This window comes from Musa acuminata, chromosome BXJ3-1 (genome assembly GCF_036884655.1).
Source record: "Musa acuminata AAA Group cultivar baxijiao chromosome BXJ3-1, Cavendish_Baxijiao_AAA, whole genome shotgun sequence".
NCBI lineage: Eukaryota > Viridiplantae > Streptophyta > Magnoliopsida > Zingiberales > Musaceae > Musa > Musa acuminata.
The window spans coordinates 7,808,338-7,830,890 of record NC_088349.1 but is presented as its reverse complement, the minus strand read 5'-3'; the positions used below and the strand labels follow the sequence as shown (position 1 = coordinate 7,830,890).

The 22,553-nt window shown below is 34.8% G+C and overlaps 1 protein-coding gene across 2 annotated transcripts; it reads left to right on the top strand.

The window, feature by feature from the left end:
- The first annotated feature begins 3,920 nt into the window (after positions 1-3,920).
- Positions 3,921-22,406, top strand: LOC135584264 (protein MODIFIER OF SNC1 1-like). Of its 2 annotated transcripts, XM_065135850.1 has the most exons (10): positions 3,921-4,086; positions 5,137-5,283; positions 8,709-8,788; positions 10,772-10,846; positions 10,937-10,981; positions 11,116-11,491; positions 11,662-11,758; positions 16,622-16,699; positions 16,829-18,510; positions 19,481-22,406. In XM_065135850.1, the coding sequence occupies exons 3-10, from the start codon at positions 8,757-8,759 to the stop codon at positions 21,965-21,967; spliced, it is 4,872 nt and encodes a 1,623-aa protein (XP_064991922.1). In that variant the 5' UTR covers positions 3,921-4,086; positions 5,137-5,283; positions 8,709-8,756; the 3' UTR covers positions 21,968-22,406. The 2 variants fall into 2 exon arrangements, with proteins under 2 accessions (XP_064991922.1, XP_064991923.1); XM_065135851.1 differs by lacking the exon at positions 5,137-5,283.
- The last annotated feature ends 147 nt before the right edge of the window (positions 22,407-22,553 follow it).

Genomic DNA, 22,553 nt, shown 5'->3' with positions numbered 1-22,553 from the left:
TGCAACATGGATAGAATTATAATAGTAGGTTGTCGTTGGTAACTTGTTGTCAGCAATAATATTATTGAGGACGATAACCTACATTGGTTGCTAACCCTATTGTGGGCAATAGCTACACAGGTGATAGTGTTATTATATGTAACAAAGGTTGGTGATGTGTGATAGCCCTATTGTGCGCGATTGCTACTATTGGTAGTTGTTTTGCATCCAATGAAGATTCAGCCATCACTTTGGTCATTGTCTTGTGTTGATTGCAAGGATCATAAGAGTGTTCTCATTGTGATATAGAGGTTGCCTATACCACAACACTACTATCATTGGTTGCTGTTGTGGACAATATTCCTCCATAGGCAGTAGTGCTAAATGCAATAGTTGCCTTATGTGGTGTCATTATTATGCATGTCAGCGATGTTGTGTGCAATTGGCTACTGCGATGATCTACTGATCGACATATGACATCAGCAGGCTACGTCGCATGACTTACGACTGGCTATGTTAATGACATACAACATAAGCAACAAATGAGCTGCACACCGTGATGGTCATAGGTAGTGCATGACGCTAGGCGACACTAGGGTTGATAACCACATTGAAGGTCATCAGCCTGATAAGGAGTCGTAGTGGTTGAATGATGGACAACGATAGATGGTGGCAATACTTTCTTAGACTGGAGGTGACATTTGAACATCGTTTCATCACCACTATAGGGTCACCATCAGTGAGGACTCACGTGATTAGGTGCACGCATAGGCACGATATAACATAATGGTAACTATGAGAAAGAGGAATTATGGTTATGACTTTCACATAAGAAAAGATTATTTTACCCTTTCGAATGATTTAATTCCTGTCGATATCCCCTTATGACAATTCTACTTTTCAAAAATCAAATATTTTCAATATATATCCTAATAAAATTATAGTTTTATCGTTCAAAAATCAAATATTTTTTACTTATGTCCTCAACTATAAAGTTGATAAATTTGACATGCTTTAATAAAAAAATTTGATCGAAACTTAATTTTAGCCCAATTTTTGATCAATTTGTTTATAAATTAGATTTTCACTAAATCTAATTTTGATTGAGTTGGCTATTGGGTCTAATTTGGGTAGCCCAAATGGTTTAGTCCAATTCAAATTATTTCAATCTGGAATGTCTAATTAAATAAGATTAATTGGTATGCTTAGGTTATTTATAAAATTTTTAAAAATATAAATTATGGATTTTTTTTTATAATTTTCTCATATGATATATTCATAATTTTGTTTGTTTGTGATATTTAGTGAATATTATTAGTAACTTATATTCTTAAATTTTATCTAACTAGTAGTTGCTAAATATAAGTTAAGATGATGCACTTATCAAATGTGAATTATAATAAATACATTACCTTTTATAGGATATTTTAAATTATATTTTACATTATTGTATTGATTTTATAGTTACCAAAGTGGTCTAGATTAATGACTTATAAAATGACATTAACGAATCAATCTTAAGTGACATTAAAAAAAAAATATTTATAATTACACAAATAATTAGAAAATTTAGATAGGAGAATCTATTTCAAATAATTATTTGAAGTAGGATGATACTATTTTTGATATCCTTATAGTTTAAGATTATATACTCAAAGATAGTAATATTATTATATAATAATGGTATTAGTCATCCATAAATAAATTTGAATGAATACTAAGGACATTAATATTTCACCTAAATATGAAATATAAATGATATCAATAGTTTATTACATTTTGAAAAATCAAAGTATTAATGCTATTTTATATTTTATAGTGGTACTTTATTCTATAAACTCTTATACTTTTAGTATTAGAGCATGCGTAGTTCACACAGTATGTATTAGATCTTAACCCGATATCACTTATTAAAATATTCATAAACTTGACTAATAAAAATATTATAAAATTAATTAATGAAATGCATGCTTAAGAAATATCTAATAGGCTCTGTCTAATATTTATAAGAATAATAATTATAAATAAAATTAAGACTTCATTACTGCTTACAACTAGTGCTACAATAATATTTAAGGGCCATAGAAGATAAGTTTAAATATGTTGATAAGTCATTAATTAACATATTAATCAAGAGATTTATAATTACATCCTTAATATGATAATAAGGTTGCAAATTTTAAAGGATTAGATATGAATATAGATGAGTCTTTCCTCACATAATTCATTCTTAATTATCTTTTTTCTTAGTTTGACCTATTTAAGATTGATTACAATATAAATAAAGATAAATAGGGTTTGAATAAGCTAAATAGTATGTGTGCTTAGGAATAATTATAATGTTAAATTAGAAAAAAACTTATAATGTTTTGACTAATAGTATTATGATACATGACATTATAGAAAAATCTAATAATATTATGATACATAAAATGAAGTATAACATTGAAGACATACAATCATATGACTTGTATTTATAGTCAAGCTTAATAAAATATTATTATATTTATTATACTTCTTAATTTATTCTAAAAAATTATGATCATATATAAAATGACTTCTAAATTTTTTATAATTCAATTATATAATTTTTTAAAATATTTTTTTTTATATTATATATTTTTTAAGTTTATTTTATATCTTACCAATTAATAAACCAAGTGAGAGAATATTAGATTATATGTCCTTATTTAATTGTATAAGATATATCGATTGAATTTTGAATACGATTATATATATTTATTTATAGTAAGATTCCTTATTATATGATCTTGATGAGAGGGAATCTCTACTTATCTTAGGCTTGGTGCTTTTGCATAGAAATGAACAAGATCATAAGTATATTCTCATCTTTTTTTAGTCCTTATTCCATTACTTATAGTGATTCTTGAATGATAGAATAAGAGGAGAATGAGAGTCTAATCTTATTTATACATATACATAGTAAGTATTGGATCGCGGAATGAGTTTTTAGATTAGAAAATATTTTTAAAATAAAATCAAAAGGTACACACATTCTAATTTTTGATATATGATATTGATATTAACTTTTTTATAACTATAATATAAACATAAAACAGTAATATGATTATAATTTTATGCTTATAATGCACCAAGAGACCTCAACATTTTAACTGTCTATTTTAATTTGGATGTTAATCTATTCACGAACCATACGGGACATGTGTATTATATGCTTGTCAATCATATTGATAATAATTTTCACTTCAAATGTTTATCTACTCCAACCCATGTCTTATTTTTATCTCTTTAGAATTTATCGCTTTACATCCATGGAATTCGATCAGGGCAAGAACATTGAATGACTTTAGCATTGAGTCGACATCATGGGCGGTTTCCAAGATGCCAAGTTTCTAGTTTTTCCTCATCCTTATTTTAGAAATATATAAATAAAATTTAAACTTTTTAAATGTATAAAAAATTTTCACATTTTTAATTTATAAGTTTTCATCAAACAAGTCAAACTAGTTTGGTGTTAAATCAGGCCGATTACATTGCTTTTACATATGGTTACACTATTTTTTTTGGGTCGGTCGAACTAATTATTAATATTTTCCGTTTCTCTCTTTGTTTTTTGGGGGTATATTTGCATCAATATATATATATATATATATATATTATAGTATTATTTTTATATATTTTTTAATTTATTTTAAGCTAGTTAAAAAAATAAAAAATATATTACAACATTTTTGTGTAGGAAGAAAGGGAACGGCTCCCATCATCATGTATGGTCGACCACGTGGCAATCATCAAGGCCCGTAGGATACGCAAAACATGCGCATCCCGTGCGTCGGTGAAAAGGGGAGGCCTTTGCATCCGCCTATTATACTCGTTGCACACAAACACGGTGATCGACCACTAGAGACGTTCCATGTACCCTTCATTCCTATTATATTGCCTTCCCTGCCCCTCTTTCTTCCTCTCCTCTGTCTCCTCCCGTCTCTCTCTCCTCTCCCCACAGCCCCTCGCGGAAGCCTCTTCCGGCGGCGATTCCGCATCTCCTGGCCCTTCCGATCGCTCACGGCCGCCGTGATCTGCCGGAAAACTCCAGGGACTTCGTCGGCTCTCGACAAGTTTGACGAGGTACGGAGCGGGATGCTTATTCTTTTCTAGGGTTAACGGTTCCCTTGGGGTTTGTTCTATGATTCGGCCTGGGAAAACCAGCTACAAATGGCTATTATTGTGGATCTTTTTATCACTGTGGTTGTCTACTGTTTGGTTTAGAAATTGATTACGTCTGATTGAGTTACTCTTAATGATCGTCTTCTGTGACTCATATCGTTCTTGATTTTTTTGATCTATGACGATTGACTTCAGTTACAGATGTGGAGATCTTTTTCCGCAATTTTTTTTGGACGAATATGAATTAGTTATGCCCGAGAAAGGGAGAAAGGGCGGGAGGCTCTTTTTATGTATCCGAATATGACAAATTGTTGACGTTGCTTCCACGATATAGGCCCTTGGTACATGTAAGTTAATCTCCATCAATCAACTAGGCGATCCATAAGATTCTTAACCATCAATTAGGTCTTTTTGAGCACGCTGTCTGAAAAAGGAACTAGTCATCAATCGTTGGGCTTGGGAAGATAACGAAGCCATCGGTGACACATTCTGGAACATTTGGTTATGGTATTAAGATTTGAACTATTGTTGAAGAAGTAGATTGCATCATTAAAATGGCATTTTCTTTAATCCAAATATCACCCTTAAGCAGCACCTAGTTTCTTCTCAGTTTTCTTTTCTTAATTTGAAAATGTCTTAAGATATGGTTTCTGGGGTACAAAATTTATAAATGATGATGAAAATAGATTGGATATTTGTCTGAATCCATTTCCATTGGATTTGGATATAATTACATAGTATACATTTATCTTATAACTATCTCATACCTATGGTATACATTTATCTTATATTTGTACCCAGTTTATCTTGTAACTCTTTTATAGATATGGCTTGGTTTTTTTTTCCATATCCAATATCTGAATTCAAGATATGTCTTCTATTTCTGACTTGTGCTTGACTTTTTGCCGGTGATATATATATGATTCATGCATCTATTTAAGTATTTATACATGAAATCGGATTCAAATCCGTATTTGTCATGCATTTTATCTTTGTTGTTGTTCGTGTCAGGTCAACCCACTGCACGAGGTTCTCACCAGTGTGGGTCTAGATACTCAACCCTGCAAGTAGAGAGGCTGTTTCTGTAGCTTTAAGCTACCACCAAAAAAGAAATCTCACATGCTATTTGTTTTTTAAATTTACAAGTGCTGATTAAAGGTGTATATTGTTGTGTTTTTCTAATGTCCATTCTGTTTCAGCCATTTTAATTATGAATTGTGTGGGTAAGCTTGTAATTATTTGATTTTTTTTATTGCTTCACACTGGCCTGAAATTTTATATCTTCAATGTGTACATGTACTCTAATTTTATTTCTATTTTTCCAGCGCAGGGTAGCATGATTTTAGTGTTAGATGATTTGACCATATCAAACGCTTCTGTTCCAGTGTTATTAATCATGAATTAGGTGTAACATGAAAAGATTATAGGCTTTATTACATCTTCTGAGAAGGTTGTTTATACGTTTAGCAAGAAAGTTACGCTCTAATCCCCTTATGTGTCTAAATTATGCTATCCATCAGTACACTTCCACAAATATTAATATGCATGTACATATTGTTCATATAAAAGGCTTGAATATTTTCAATAGCATTAAGCTCTGAATAGTTCCAACTCAGACATGAGAAAATGGAGTGCTAGAATGGAAGATCCACATTATTGAACATAATCTCATGCATTTTACATAATTAGAGCTCAAACTCAAGTCTTATCATTGTTTATTACCATTGTGCTTGCAGTTATTATTTTATAATTTCAGGAAATGAGGAACTTTGCCTTTTAGTATATAAGCATTTGCTTTTAGCACAATGCACCTTAAGTCACAGACAATAAGAAAGCCTCAGGCCTCATTGGAGCCTTGCTTGCCGTTTTTTTGAAATTGATGGCTTCCCTTGATATAGTCCTGTTTTCACTTTAGACAATTATGACTTATCTATGATTTGTAGTAATTGAAGTCAACATGGTTTCCTTGAGTGACATATCTTGATCTGATCTGGTAGATCTAGATCTGGATGTTGGGTTTGCTTATGATTGATTTCTCAGCCTTCCTGTTAAACCACTTGTGGCTTAACTGGGAATCGGTGAAACCAGATTGTTGAACAACAAGAGAGAAAAAAAAGCTGGAAGCAGAACATGACTGTGGGGAGGCCATTTCAGTTGTTGTGGTGATCTAACAAGAAGAAGAGGAGGTCTTAGAACAAGGAAAGAAGTTTGTGAAGTGGGAGTAGTGGAAAGAAATGAAGAAAAAGAACCCTTGTATTCTCTCGATCTATACCTTTCAATTGTTGATGACCGACTCTTTGTGATTGTTGATTTAGCCTCATGCAGGTGACAACATACACAGGAATAACCTATGGGAGTTTGCAGTGAGAAACAAGTAGGATTGGGAGAGACTGGAATGGGATGAACTGGGCAAAATTTGAAATTAGCTAATGCTTGTAAAATGTTTATGAGAAACATTTTTCTATTTTAAATCTTTTTGTGTACAGCATTTTTGTTGCAGCATATTATAAAATTATGATTCTTTCCAATATTTCCTATTTTTGTAATTTGTAACTTTAGTCCTAATATATATATATATATATATATATATATATATATATATATATATATATATATATATATATATATATATATTCTCAGCTTGTTAAAATTCAGATTCTAGAAACTGTAGCTGATCCAAATGTCAACTGTAGTCCTATGAACTTTGGTCATAATTTCACTGGATATGATCCAATTGATTATGACTGTAATTTGACATGGCCTACTCAATTTTGGTCTATAACTTTGCTAGATTACTGGCAGTGACTAGAAATAGATTAGGAGGTTCTTGCTGATTCAAAGATTTTTCTGCCAGCATTTGTTGTTGTCAGCTCTGGCTGCTATTTGTAGCAGATGCAGATGTGGGATTCTTTTTTCTTTTCTGGAGGTGGAGGAGAGGATAGTGAATTAGAAGTTCGGAGAAGAAAATTAATGTTGTTGTCAGCAGCTCATGTCGCTTGTTGATCATGATTATTGGAGATAACTGGAGACTGTCTGAGATTTTGGATCTCAATACTGACCATTATGTGGTTTCAATGGTTATTGGATTTGCAAGCTCTTCCCTCATCCATTATTATTATTCTAGATCATATATTTCTATCTTAAATCTTGTTAGCAGGTGAAAATACTCCACAATCATTCTTTAAAATGGAACCATCAATTCCCACGATACAACTGTCCAAATCTCATTTGTACTTTGCTGGAGTGGGGGGATGTGGTCCAATGACTTATATATTAAACATGAACAAGGCAACTATAACACTGTGGACCAAGTTCATTTTGCCAGTGAAGTTGCCTGAATTGAGACATAGGAAGGGTTTGCATGCACCATCAACCATATTGAATAAATCTTAATTCTCAATTCAATATACTATTTTCTTATGTTTCAATTCTCCAAGTTATATTTTATTACTTTAAAATTATTTTGGTTGATCTTAATGTACTGATCTCAATCCTGAATCCAAGCCCATCCCCTGGCCTTGCTGAACTTGTATGAGATGTTGCACTTTAACTGACATTTCATGTGATATATACTAAACATACATTTTCTCTATCATACTATTTACTGTGACAAAAACAAAACATCAGTGCCAAAAACTTAGAAGTCATGGTTTTTCTTGTTCGGTAGTCACTGCATTGCCAGTGTCTTCTCCTAGTACTGATTGAAGAACATTTTATGTTATAGTGACATAATTTAACTGTAAGAAAATGAGGCTGCCATTTATCCTTTTCATGCTCTCGTTTTCGCCAACCCTACCATCTCATCAACTCACCACTCAAGCCACCACCTTTGCCTTTGATATTATCAAACCCTTGACCACTATTGTGTTTTTTAATATATAGCTTTCTTTCTCCCATCTATGCACCTTAGTTTTCTGTCTCTTGAATACATTTATGTTCTTGTCTCCTTTGTGGTCTTACTCCCCATCCACCTACCATAGACACCAACACCTTAGTGACTTATTAGTTATCACTATTACTCTTGGCCATCTTTATTGGTAATGTCGCTCACAATATTTTTACCATGCCACTTGATCAATTTGCGCATCCACCTGTTCTGCTTAGTGGCAATGCCACTTCCACTATTGCCACAGTGCATTCTTGTTGTCCACCTGCTTTTTTGGTTATTTTTCATACCTACTATTTTGACACTATTGATAACAATGGCGGCAAAGAAGTTGAGGAAAACCGGTGATTGAGTTATGTTACATTTCTTTTTCTGATAATAAGAAATATAACCTCGCTGCTAAAGGAATTTTATGATATTTTTTTTAATTGAATGAGGTTTTTGTGGGCCAAATTGCAGATGTTGATAATGTAGGAACTTTATACAATACAACAACAACAACGTAGGTAATTTGTTGGACAAACAAATTTTTTATTAGGTTCTCTAAAAAATCTTGGATTAAGTCACTGTGTCAGATGTTATCTGAAGCTTCATTTGATTCTACAGAAAAGCAAAATAATGTCAGGTGTATTCATCGATATTCTTATGCAAAAGTACTTCTTTCTGTTACTAATGATGAAGTTATTTTTTATTTCAGGTGGTGATTTTCTATACGTTTTGATGATCCAAGAGCTTTCACCATCTTATGGCTTCAAATACTCTGTCTGGAGATCGGAGGTTGATGTCTTACCATCTGGATTTTGTTTTTTTAATCCATTTTTCATTCAATACTATTATGCATTGTATATAACTCCTGGGTCAAATATTTTTAATAATGAGCCAAGCTCTATTGGGTGAGTTCTATAATTTGTTTGGTATTGTTTGGGATTAGGATTGGCAATCTAGACCAAGGGTGATATTGTTGGTGTATGTAGGATTGATCAATCAGATGACGTTGGGATTGATTGACAAAATAATTTGAAATAAAAAATGATAAACATTAGATCAAACGAATGATTGTAAATTAACTATATATGCTAAAATATTTTTTTAATATTCCATAAGATATCTAACTTCTCGATAATATCATAGTGCAGTCTATAAAGAAAAAAAGAAGGCTATGCTATAATTATCATGAAATTAAAAGATAGTCATATCATACAAAGTTAACTGTTATATATGATATACAAATGATCTAAAACCTATCTGCCTGCATTACTCAAGATGGTGGTGGTATGGCCTTGCTGCCTCTTCAATTACCATATGGATAAAGGTAGTGCAAAGATAGGTAAAGAAAGGACTGCCTGAAGAGAGTGCTTACAAGATTTCAAATTTATCTTGATTTTTATGGTGTTTTCCTTCTTTGTCTCGACATTTCTTTTAGGAGGACAAGAAGTTATCCTTCTTGTTTCCTCTGCTTCCATCTTTTGGCTCTCATGCAGTGGTGGATGGTGGTTGGAAAATGTGGCGATGACAAATGGTTAATGTGTCAATGACATCTCCTCTTTAACATTATAGGCACAATTTCCATGCTTCATTTTTGTTCATCATCTTCCTTCATATCTTCTACTCATACAGTTCCCCTTAGTGATAGTTGTCATCCTCAGCCAACTCCTTTTTTCTTTCAAGGATGACAGGTGGACAAATTAATTGGACTTGGTTTATACTGCCTGAGTATGGTTGAATCCAGATGATTTTTTAAAATTCCAACTGATATTGTCATAATGCAAAGAAATCATCTGAATTTGCACCGAACCATATTAGGGTAGGTTGATATGACAAACTATGTTTGATAACACCTAAAGCTGTGGAATCAGCTTTGGTTTTTTCTAATGGTTTTAATTCCCAATCTCCATTCTTTCAATAAGTAGCATTATGATTGTGATTACTGGTGTGTAGAAGTATAGGGACTCAACCTTTATTAGAAACCATTAACAGTGATTTATAATTGCTCAAAATTTGACTAGTGTTATTGTTCTCAACAGAAATAGATGACAGGAAAGTATTCATTACAACTTCTTGTTGTTGGGAGAATTTGTCACAATTTGGCTAAGTTAGACCCTCTTTTTTGCCCACTATCATAGTTACTTTTGGTTGAACTTATATAATTTCTCTGTATATAGTGTATGTGCCCTATTCAGGTCACATGCATGTGCATTTGGATGTCTGTGCCATTCTGCTTAACAAAAGCTGTGTTATTTTGGTTGAAGAAGTCTTGTGTGATGAAACCTTCAACACTTAGTTTTGATGTAAAAGTGAAATTGTATACAACACATATAATGGCTAATATGGTGCTCTTTTATTTTGCTTTTGGTGTAAAACTAAAATATTGTACAGCACATATACGGACTTCCTTTGGCTATTTGAAAACCTGAACTCATGACGTTAGTATACATTGTTTATGCTACAGAGTATTGTAATGGAACTATTCTGAAGGATGACTATAAGTACTATCATTTTTCCTCTGGGGAAAATGCAAAACCCACTGACTGGCAATGCCCACTTACTGTAAATGATATCTTTTGTGTAACAACAGACAAAGAATTGTACTGACTTGTTCATACCTTGCAGCCTATTTGCTTGTTATCATGGTAATAGAAATCATCCCTTTTTCTTTACTTACAATCAAGATTGTCTTGTCCTGTTTTTCAGTACTTATAAGTGATTTTTTTTGCCATAGCTGCACTAATAGATGATCAATCTCTACAATTTACTTGTTAGATGGGCTTCTGCACGAAAGTCGGGCATGACTATCTTGGGCAAAGTACCAAAACCCATCAATTTACCGAGTCAAAGGTAAAAATTTATTCTTTGTACCAAAGCAAAAGCTTATTGATGTATGTAGCCCACAATATCTAAATTATCTTTTTTTTATCGCCTTTGAAGGTTGGAGAACAATGGTCTTGATCCAAATGTGGAAATTGTTCCAAAGTGAGGCTATTGCTTCATTACATTGTATTACTTTCATAGTATTTCATACTGTTGTTTTTTCATAGTTCAGTATAGTCAATTGCAAGATTTTCTAGTTTATTCTAGTAGCAATATGACTCTGCTTCATATTTTAGGGGTACACTTACTTGGGGAAGTCGATCATCTTCAGCAACTCCAAATGTCTGGAGTTCATCAACATTACTATCACCTAAGACTGATGGAAGTACTGGTTCACCAAGTCACTATAGTGGTCGCCCATCATCTGGAAGTGGTACAAGGCCATCAACGGCAGGTAGTGATAGGTCCCAAGACCCTTCACCCAATGCATGGGGTTCAAATTCACGGCCATCTACAGCATCTGGATTATTGCCATCGAACCAAACACCAATTGTTTCAGCTCGTCCTCGAAGTGCAGAAACAAGGCCAGGTAGCTCTCAGTTGTCTCGATTTGCAGAAAATTCATCAGAATCTGCAGTTGCATGGGGGGCTACTAGAACTGCTGAGAAATTGGTACTTCCCTAAAAGCCAATCTGTTTGATGCTCAAATCTCTAGAAGGCAATTTTTTGCAACACCTGCAATTGTGCTTTGATGTTCATTTTTAGCAACATCTGCCTTCTATATCCTGAATCCAAACTTAATCCCTATTTCTGGCATGCAACCTGACTTTGTATCCTTTTAGGGGGTTGCATCATCAAAAACTGATGAGTTTTCCCTCAGTTCAGGAGATTTCCCAACACTAGGCTCTGAGAAAAAGTCCGAGTCACACAGTCCGCAAGGTGATTACTTTTTAATCTTTTTCTTGTCTGTGTATCAAAGGTACTAAACGTTGGATCTAAGTTGTATGTTGATTAGTGCACTGCAACTTTGAATAGTCTAGTATTCTATATACTATGTATTGTGTTAAGGATTAGCTTGTGTGTGTCCTTGGGGCATTGTGGTAGGTTCTGCAATGGGTTGCAACTTGTAAGATATACAATGAAATTTCATTAGATGACTGTAATTCAGACTTTTTTTAAAAACTTTTGTGTATGATAGAAACAGAGTTTCTAAGTCATGTCATCTTTTATTTTATTTTCTTTGTCATCTCGGGATCGCTCTTTGCAAAGATTGGACGAATTGTTAGTTGACATACATTTTGCATGAAAATTTTTTGTGCCTTATTAAAATTGTGCCATTTTTTGTTGGTGATAGTTTAGAGAGTTGGTATAGCCTTTAGTTTAATCTTGAATTTATTTTAAATCATGTTGGATTTCATGGAGATGTTCTTATTGGAAAGGATAGTAATCATGAATACGAACTTGTCCGTCAATATGATGTTTAGCTGTCAGCCACTAGCAAAACTAAAAGAGCATTAAACTAGTTCACGATTAAATTAATTTTAGCAGAACTGAAATTTAAAAAAGGCCAACAGAAGTACCAAGAACAAAACTTTACTATTTGAAACAACTAAAATGGAACAGTATATTGATCTTTTAGAAAAGGCTATTGTTCAGTGCTTGTCCTCTTTCCAGCAACCACAAAATTTTAGAGGTTCCGTTCTCTACTTTATGAGCTCAATGTTGTTGCTTTTTGCATGAAGCATTTTTCCCTTTATTTGTGTATGAGACATCATAATGTTCTATCGTTCATTGATATTTTGTCTCAAACACTAATTGGCTTTTTAAGGGGTGTAATTATGACTTTTAGCTACTTTTTGTGTGTTAGACAATAGATCTAAGCATTTTTAAAAGTCTTTATTATATTATTTTTGTTGGATGAGACATTATTTTATACCATTAAATGCTAAGAAGCTAGGCCTGACCATGGTTTGAACCGAACCTGAACTGAACCGGGTCGAAACTAGAACCGAATTGACCTGGCAGTTTGTAGGTCCCAAATTGAACTGGAATTGCTGATTTTGAAACTAGTGGTTCAGGTTCCAGTTCCAATTCGAACCATCAGTTTCATAATTTTAAATTAATTTTATTATTCGTAAATAAATTTATGATTTTTTATTTTTAAACATTTGAATTAAAAATAATAAAAAGTTGGCGGTTCGAACTGGAATCACCGGTTCTGGTTCCAAAACCGGCTCATACTGGATTGGATCTGATTCTTGGTTTGGAACTGTTGGTTCTGGAATCGTGGTCAGGCCTAATAGAAGCTCTTCACTTAAACAACTAAGAAAAGGGTCATTGGTGGAGACCTTCATATGGTTTTCAAACTTAAAAGAAGCATCTAAATGTTATATAGAAAATGCAGCTAGATTCATAATATTAAGGTTCGATGAGTATGTTGCAAATGAACATGTAAAGTGTGTGAATTCAAGTTGACAAAAATCAATGGCGAACCATGATGGGTTTGCATAAATGATCAGTGCTAATGACTCTGCTAGTAGTTATGGGTGAGCTTATTAATGATTGGTATTATTAGAGCAAGGTTTTATGGTGTGATACGACAGAGAAAAGAGGAAAGTATGAATAAACTTTAAGCTAGAACATTTAGTATGGTGGTTTAAGATTATTTAGATATCGAACATTGCCTCCACAATAAGGATACTCTTTTGCAAGCTAGGCGACTAGCTTTTTAAAACAATATCTCTGCTTGTAAAGGTGAGGCTATGGCAACCCTGCATTGGAGGGGCCTTCACGCACTACCTAGACTACATGGATTACTGAACTTGTTTGTTTTAGCGTAAACTGAGTACATGTTGGAATAAGATTGCATACCATGCATTAGTGGGAGCTTTGTCTATATAGGTCTGCCCCTTAGTTATATAACTGGTTGGAAATGCACTGTGCATAAAGGCTGTTTGAAAGGAAAAAAATTATGTTTATTGTATTTTGGAAGATCGTTCTATAAATATTGGCTAGATTACAAAATTGAGGAAAAAAAATTAAAGATGTATAAAATTTTAAAAAATGCTAAAAGTGCTTCAAGTATATGACAAGGTTCAAGATTTATGATAATTCTCAGAATAAGCTGGATATTGAGGATGAAGAAAATTAATTTTTCTTCGAATTACTAAAACTAGTGAAAAAAGTGAATTTACATAAAAGATGAAGATTAAAAGATACTTGTTAATGATATACAGATTAAGGAAAGACTGAGAAGTTATTTTTATTTATGAACATTCAATAAATAACTTAGCTCTTAGAGATAAATAATAGTCTTAGGTCTAACAATTATGGATTTGTTTATAAATTTAGAACAAACAAATGAGGTAGAAGAAGCTTTAAAGATGAAAATAGATAAGAGTGTAGGATAGATAATAATCTTATTGATGTTCAAAAAAGTTTGGGACATCAAGAGAGAGTTTAGTAGACTAGTTTCTTCAATAAAGTTTTAGAAAAATAATAGATGCCCTATGTATGAAGAGTTATTTAGTATCAACATGTAAAAATAAAGGATATATCTAGAACTATTTTAGTTATAGAGTAATTAAGGTAATGAATCTCATTATAAAATTTTGAGAAAGAGTAACTAAAAATGTTATGAGAAGTGAAAAAATACATCTAAGAATCAATTTGGTTTTATGCTTGGTAGATGCAGAAGCTATTTATTTATTAAGGCAATTAGTGAAGAATTATAGTGAGCAAAAGAAAGGATTGTATATGTTTTCTATAAGCTTTAAAAAAGATAGAACCCCTAAAGATTTATTTGATGAGATTTTAAAAAAATATAAATCTACTAATTACATGTACCTTGAAAGATATGTATGATAATATAGGCACTAGTGTTAGAACTGTAGGAAGAATTACTAGCGAAGACTAAATAAATGGGTAGTTGGGTACGAAGAGAAAAATTGCAAATGTAGTTAAGATGGATACACAATTAGTTCCAATAAGAGTTTTAGGTATCTTGGTTCGATTATAAACAAAGATATAGATACTCTTGACTTAACTAATAATATTGCTTTGAATAGAGCTCAATGGCATTAAAAATCTATATAACCAACCCCCAATTGTTGGGATATTATATAACCAATCCCAAATGCATATTATATGTTGACTATGCTCAGATCTTGCATTAGCGGTATCCTCATGCATTGGCTAACCCATTTTATGTTGCCAAATTTTTTTCGAGTTAAAGAGGAAATCTAATGAACCATGCCATGGTTATAACTTCTAATATGTGAATTCATTATACCTGTTTATGAATTTAGCGTTGCAGAAATAAATAGTGGAAAAATTAGTTGTATGGGATAATTACCTTTGCACACTTGTGAGGTAGGACTTTGATTATAAACAAAGATATAAATACTCTTGACTTCACAAATATTATTGCTTTGAATAGAGCTCAATTGGCATACACAATCTATATAAACCCCAAATAGTTGGGATATTACATCTTGTTGTCTTGTATATTATAGTTTGACAATCCTCAAAACTTGCATTAGCGGTAGCCTCATGCATTGGCTAACCCTTTCTATGTTGCCAAATTTGTCTCAAGTTAAAAAGGAAATCTAATGAACAACACTCTGGTTCTAACTTAATATGTTAATTCGTTATACATGTTTATGAATTGAGTGTTGCGGAAATAAGTAGGGGAAAAAATGTTGTATGGGAGAATTACCTTTGCACACTTGTGAGGTAGGACTTCATTTACTTCTTGTCTGTGATATGACAGTTATATGCACTCTTTTTGTCAATCACCTGCCATTAGCAGACTGGGAAAATATTGGTCGTAGCATTTAAGATGCCATTTGAGCAAATCTGGGTAATGAAATAGTAATTTGGAGGGAAGGATAAACTCTGTAAGATGTATTTCTTCGTCAATTATTTTGCTATTTAATGTCAAGATGTTGACAAATATTTAGTTGTGTTTCTTTTTGGCCTCTATTTGCTGTTGAGCCTTTGTGGTGGTTGAAAACGCACCGACAATTACAATGCCATAAATACAGTGGAATTAAGCTTAATTGGTGCTTGTTTTTTATTATATAACTTGTGCAATGGGTTGTCACCCTTCTGCACTCACCTTAGTTTTAACTTTGAAGTATTACTTCTTACTAAACATCAGTAAATTACAAAGCAACCACAAGTAGGTCACATAAAGAGTAACCTGCATAATAAATATTTCACAGGTGGACAAAATGTCATGACCTAGAGCATTATCAGTGTAGGTGCAAAACTGCTGCATCTCATGTGGGTAAATGTGATTTGCCCATATTCGTAACCTAGAATAATTTGTAATGATTAAGTCAATCTATAGTACATGTTTGAGTTGATTTTTAGATTGGCCTTGTCACAATGTAGTTACAGATGAGACCGGTGGTATTGTGAAAGCACCATGATATGCAAATTAAAATAGAATACATATCACAGGATCGTGGTGATCAAGTTCAAAACTTATATAAGCTAGGTCATTACAACCATGGATCAAGATGTATCATCTGATATTTTTTGTCCTTGTCACATCAATGTTCTCAAAATTGATTTCCTGCATTCTAATTTGTTGTTCAGCAGACTTCTTGCTTTTTTCTGATTGACATCATGTGTTCTGTATTAGTGTTCTTTCCCAAATTCAGTATTTTTGTGGTCCACACTTAGCTTAAGTTTGTTGAAGCTAAAGAGAATTGAATGGGAGAATTGTAAGTAAATGGATATCTTTTTACTTCACAATGCCGAGATGGTTTTTTGATCAGTGTCTCTCACTACCAGGTCACAATTCCCAATCACCCTCTGCTGCTGCTTCTGGTGCATCGAGACCCAATGAAAAGCTAGAACTTCCTGCGAGTGGTAGGTTGCTGTGACTTTATAATCCTCTGGAAAGCACTGTGCTCCATTCATTCACTAACTTATGCTTTCAGTTTCTGATTTGTTTACTCTTGTCTCATTACAATGTGAAATCTGTTTTATGAATTCCAGGAGATAGTTTTGTGGATAATGAAAATGCTAGTACTTTCAGAACAGAGAGAAATTCATATGTTGAAGGTGGTGGTGGTGCTTTACTAAATCAAAAATGGCTGAATAACCCACAGCAGACACAGCCATATCAAAGCTCAAAAGTGACATCTCATCAGTTCAATTCTTGGCATCGTCCTTCAGGCCAGCATCCTGATGGGGTTTGGTATAGAGGAGGGGCAGTAGGTGGCCCATACCGACCAGCAGGTCCCCCAGGCTGTTTTCCTGTTGATCCTTTTACATACTGTCAACGTCCATTCCAACCTAATTCTGAGGCTATTCCAAGGCCAGGAACTGGATCGGGCACTTACCATCCTACAAATGGAGAGACATATCGTCCTCAAGTTGTTCCAAATTCGTACATGTTCCCTAGTCATTCTCTTATTCCAGCTAGACCTGGGCCTTACCAAGCTTTGGGTCCCTATGATGGATATCATAACTATCATCAAGCAAGCTTTTGCAGTTCAGGTGAACAACAAATCCCTTCAACAGAAGTGTCTACTCGGCCAAATTTGTATGATGAACATCCTAATCATAATAACAATTTGACCTCAGTAGAGTTTCTGAATATCCCTGGTCGAGATGATTCACAACTGACCAAGGAACCAATATTATCTGATAGAGCTTGTGTTCCTCATCAAGGGCTCTACAAAGTTTTGCTAAAGCCACATGATGACTTGAAAGATAATCACCCACAAGGGAAGGGGCAATATGGTTCATCTTCTCCAAGGCATTTTGATTTAGAATTCAAACCAGGAGATTCCAATTCTAAGGAGGGTGAGCTGTCCATAGCTGGCGGAAAGAATGAAACAACAAAATCTGTTACTTTGACTGATTGCCAGGCTCCAACCGAGCTAGTTGGTAATCATGAAGATCAGCTTTCAAAAGTTGGTGCCACTAACTTGGGAAAAAATAAGTGCAGAACATCCGATGGCCTGCTGAGGAGAGAACCAGGTATTACAATTCCAGTGGTTCAGGATCAGAAACATTATCCCATTATGAGAAAGAATTCTGCACTGATTGAAAAGATAGAAGGCTTAAATAACAAAGTGAGGAATGCTGATAACCTTGATGTTGGACAATTGCCACTTAGAAAAGAGCAAACGAAACAACAGAAGTTTGCCAATGCAAAAACTGAACGTCCTGCACAAGCTACTTTCTCTGATGCTGCACCTACTGAAAATGCTTCTACATCTAGTGTTACACCTATGTCTGTTTCTTTTGAGGGGAGTTCCATAAATGGCCCTATATCAAGTACTATGGTGATGCCTGTTTCTTCTGATGGTGGTTCTATAAATGTAATTAATAATTCTAATGAATTTATTGATTCAGCAGTTGTCCCTGGGACATCAGAATATCAAGATTTTGCCCTAATGAAGCCTGATTCTTTGATACCTGGTGAAGCAGTTTATTCACATGTTCCAAAAAGGATCATTTCCACACGAAGGAATAATTATCAAGCTAAGCCATTATTAGATAATCAGGTCGATGGTGGATTGACAAGAGAATCGTCTGGAAGAGATTCCTCTGTCATTCCCGTTGAGAAAAAAGTTGCAGATGGCCCAGTCTCCGGGATTCTTGATAATCACTCTTCTAAGGAGACTGTTTTGACATCCTCTTCAGATCTACTTGATCACAGAGCCCAGGTATGTAGCTTTTATTTACCTTGGCATATAGAGAAATTGTTTGGTACACAAAACAAGGTGATAGTTCTCCATCTCATCACATGATAGCTCAGGTTTCCATGTTGAATAGATTAAATTAGATTTTCAAGGAAATTTACATCTCTTGATTTGAGCATTGCACACCTTCCAACAATTTGTGATTATTACTGCTGCTTGATGTTTTTGGATTATATACAGATGCCCACAACTGACATATTTTGAGATGTGTCTGCTACAAAAGTTGGCTTGTCTAATCCAGAAATGTTGGTGTTTTTTCTGTGCTCGGAGTACATGAACATGCTCAATTTTATTGCAAATTTGTACATGTGTATGGTGCAAGCTCATCATTTTATTAAAACAGACTTAACTGGTCCTTCCAAGGGGTTTGTTAACACACAAAACAAGCCTGTGTGTCATGTTTGATTTGAAAGAATATCTGGATAAACGGTGAATAGGCCTGTGTTGTTTGACATTGTCAATAGAATCGTGAAAGTTGAACATTGTTCTTAACAAATCTTACGTGATAAAGAAAATAAAATCTGGTAGAAAGAGACAACAATAGAAGTTGCAACACTTGGTTGAAAAGCATCATGCATATTTTGAACATGTTTTTGAGAGAGCTAAATACATTTTGTTTCAGCAAGGTTATTTTTTTGGTGCCATATATGACATGGACCTAATATGCTTATGTTCAGCTTGTTCCTACTGTTTCTATATGATTTGTGCAAAAGAAATATATTGTATCCCTATGGAATTAATGAGGTTGCTAGGTTGAAGCACAAATATTAGGTGTTTCAAATGCTAGAGAGAATTATATAATCTATGAATAATGACAGGATTTTGGTCATAAATTTGGTGAAAATTTCTAAGGATTGTGCTTTGTCTTGTTTTTTTAAGGTCTTAATTGTGTCAGTTAGTAGTTATAACATCACTTTTTTGACTTTTCTTATAGCGTGCCAAATTAAAAGAGATTGCTGCTCAGCGTGCAAAGCAACTGAAGGAGGAGGAGGAGGAGAGAACAAGGGAACAAAAGGCAAAAGCTCTTGCAAAGTTGGAGGAACTGAACAGACGCTCAGCAGCACAAAGTATGAATCAAAAATTGAATGATGCTTTTTCCACAAGAAAGAGTGTACAGCACCAAGAGGAATCTAGAACAGATATTGCTCAAACTGATGCTCTAACGGGTAACCCTCCAGGTGGTGTCCTAGTGGAGAATGCTGATATATTTCTCCAGGCAGGTGATTGTGATGACAAAGAACATGGAACATCAATTGCTTTGCCTTTAAATACGGTTTCACATCCGTCATCACTGGGGCATGAGACAAATACTACAGAAATGACAACCCATAATATTGGTTCACAGTCTCATGTGAGTGTTGGTTCCAAGCATAAACAGATGGGACATAGAAGAAGACAGAAAGTTCCACTGGAGAAAAGTTTAGGAGAGAAGCCAATGATGGAGAATGTGGGGTCAAAATGTCTAGATGAGGTTGTGCAGGAAAGAAGCCCAGATGAGAAGCCAGTCACTGCTGAGAACAAAGAGAGTCCAGAAATCATTGATGAGGTCAATACACCTGCACCAGATAGTGCTATGTTGCAACATAATGGGGATCCTTCTCTTCAGCACAAGAAGAAAAACAGTAGGAATTCGAGGAATAAGAACAAGGATGAGCCTTTAATGACTTCTAGTTTGTCCTTTTCAGCACATTCCCATGAAAATGTTGAAGAACGTCTGAGTGAAAGTTCCAAGTCTCATCCACCGGCATCTATTACAGTGACTTCATCAGTGCTTGCCCAAGTTTCTCCTGAAAATAGTGGAAGTCAAGACTCCAGGGATGGTGTAGTACATTCCAACCAAGGGTGTTCAAATATTATTGAGGAAGTTCATGGTAGGCTGAACAACCAATGGAAACCCCAACCACCTAGAAGGCCAGCCAGAAGCCAGCAAATTGTTAGGAACATGGACAAGGTCCATGGAAGTGAGACTGTTGTCTGGGCACCTATAAAACCTGCAAATAAGAATGAGCAACCTGAGGAAAGCAGTCAGAGTAGTATGATGGGAAGTAACTATGAGTCTTCACAAAGGAATGAACATGATTTACACAATGGTATGAGAACAAGGAGGGCTGAAATAGAGAGATATGTGCCTAAGCCTGTAGCCAAAGAAATTTTACAGCATGAGAACACACGAAAATCTTCATCCTATGTTAATCAGTCGGCAACGGGTGACATGCCCAATGAGTCTTACACTGATTCTAAAGGTGTTAGAATAGGTAAATTTGATGGGTCAGAGCCTCGGAGCACTGACTTTTCTAATACAAACGGGGAGGATAATAAGCCTAGCAAACGCGGTAGGGCACATGCCACTTGGCGGCAGAGGAGTTCATCTGAATCTACATTACCTTTGCAGAATTCAAATGAAAGCTTGAGTTCTTCCGACACTAGTAAGCTTTTTAATAGGCCTTCTGGTCAGCATCAATTATTACCAGAACAAGTAAAATCTGATGGCTGGGAGAGCAGAAATGATTCTCTGGTGAAAGATTCAGGTGTCCTTCCTGCTGTGATTAAGGATCAGGGAGTAACAAGCAGGCAAAGAAATCAGCAAGTTCACAGACCTAGAGGAAGGAATTATGTCACGACTCCTGATCATCAATATTTGCAGCATGGAATGGATGATAAATCTGGCGTTGGTTCTCCCATCTTGGATATAAATGAGACTGATACAAGAAATTCTACAAAGGATAATAAGAATGCTATCACTGAGCATATTAGAACTCAGAGTCACTGGAAACCAAAGTCTCAGACTTATTCTCACAATCAACAGCAGGGAACTACGGGCAGTGGAAGTCAAAGAAACCCTTCTCATGATGGCAGGTCCGAGAAGTTCACTTCTCCAGGCTTTGAGAGTAATTCTTCATATAATGAGAATGATAGTGCCCTGACTGAAAAAGATCATGTAGTCACAGATGCTGGTCATAAAGATTCTATCAGAACTGAGACAGGTGCTAGTAGTTCTGATCCATCAAAGGAGCAGATTCACATCCCAAAACCAGATGTGCCAATTGATACTGCTTTACCTCCAGAAAATATGAATGCTCAGCGACATGGACATCGCGGTGGGCGTTTTAACAGAGGTCAGGAAGCAACATATAGAATTAGGGATTCAATGCTAACTTCTGGAAGATCAAATGTGCAGAAAAATGGCGACAAGCGAAAGAACAACTCACACTTGGGATACCAGCCTGTGGGTTCTTATAATAAGCCAAGTGATATAAGACAGTTGGACTCTCACATTGACCAAGAAGCTCAGAGTCATCATGCTTCTAGACAGAGGTACAAGGAACGGGTTCAGACACAAACAAGAAACCCTGGTCACTTCGTTAGGCGGGATAGTGGTGCCACTGCTCATGTTAATGATTCTTGCAACAGCGAAGAATGAAACATGTGACAGGTGCATGCATGGATCCGTTTGTGCACAGCCGTCACAACAGGCTCTAAATTTTCTGCACGTATGCTTGTGGGTAGTGGATAGTTTGTGGAGTCGGGTGAAGGTCAAAGTTCGAATCAGTCTTATTTAGTTGTCAGCATGTTGGAGTCTGGTGACCGGCTTAAATCCATGGACAATGACTTAGTATGATTTACTGTCTTCTGAAACTTGTTGGTTTTGACTTGCTTTTAGTCCCACTCGTTAGATACAGCTTCAAATTTTCGTTGAGGTAAAATTTCTTCCTGCCATGGTTATGCTTGCTGCTGCTGTTAGTCTTACCTGACACATTTGTTGTTTAACTACTGTAAGTCCAATCCGTGTGCCCTATGTGGAACCTGTGTACAGAAATAGACTTACGATTAAGGTGTTGCATTGTGTTTTTCTGTTTTCATTCTTCTTGATATGATTTTGGCACTACTCACATATGCAAAGCAGTGGTGTTGCATTGTGTTTCTCTTTTTTCGTTCTTGATATGATTTTGGCAATACTCACGTATGCGAGCAGTGGTGTTGCATTGTGTTTTTCTGTTTTCCTTCTT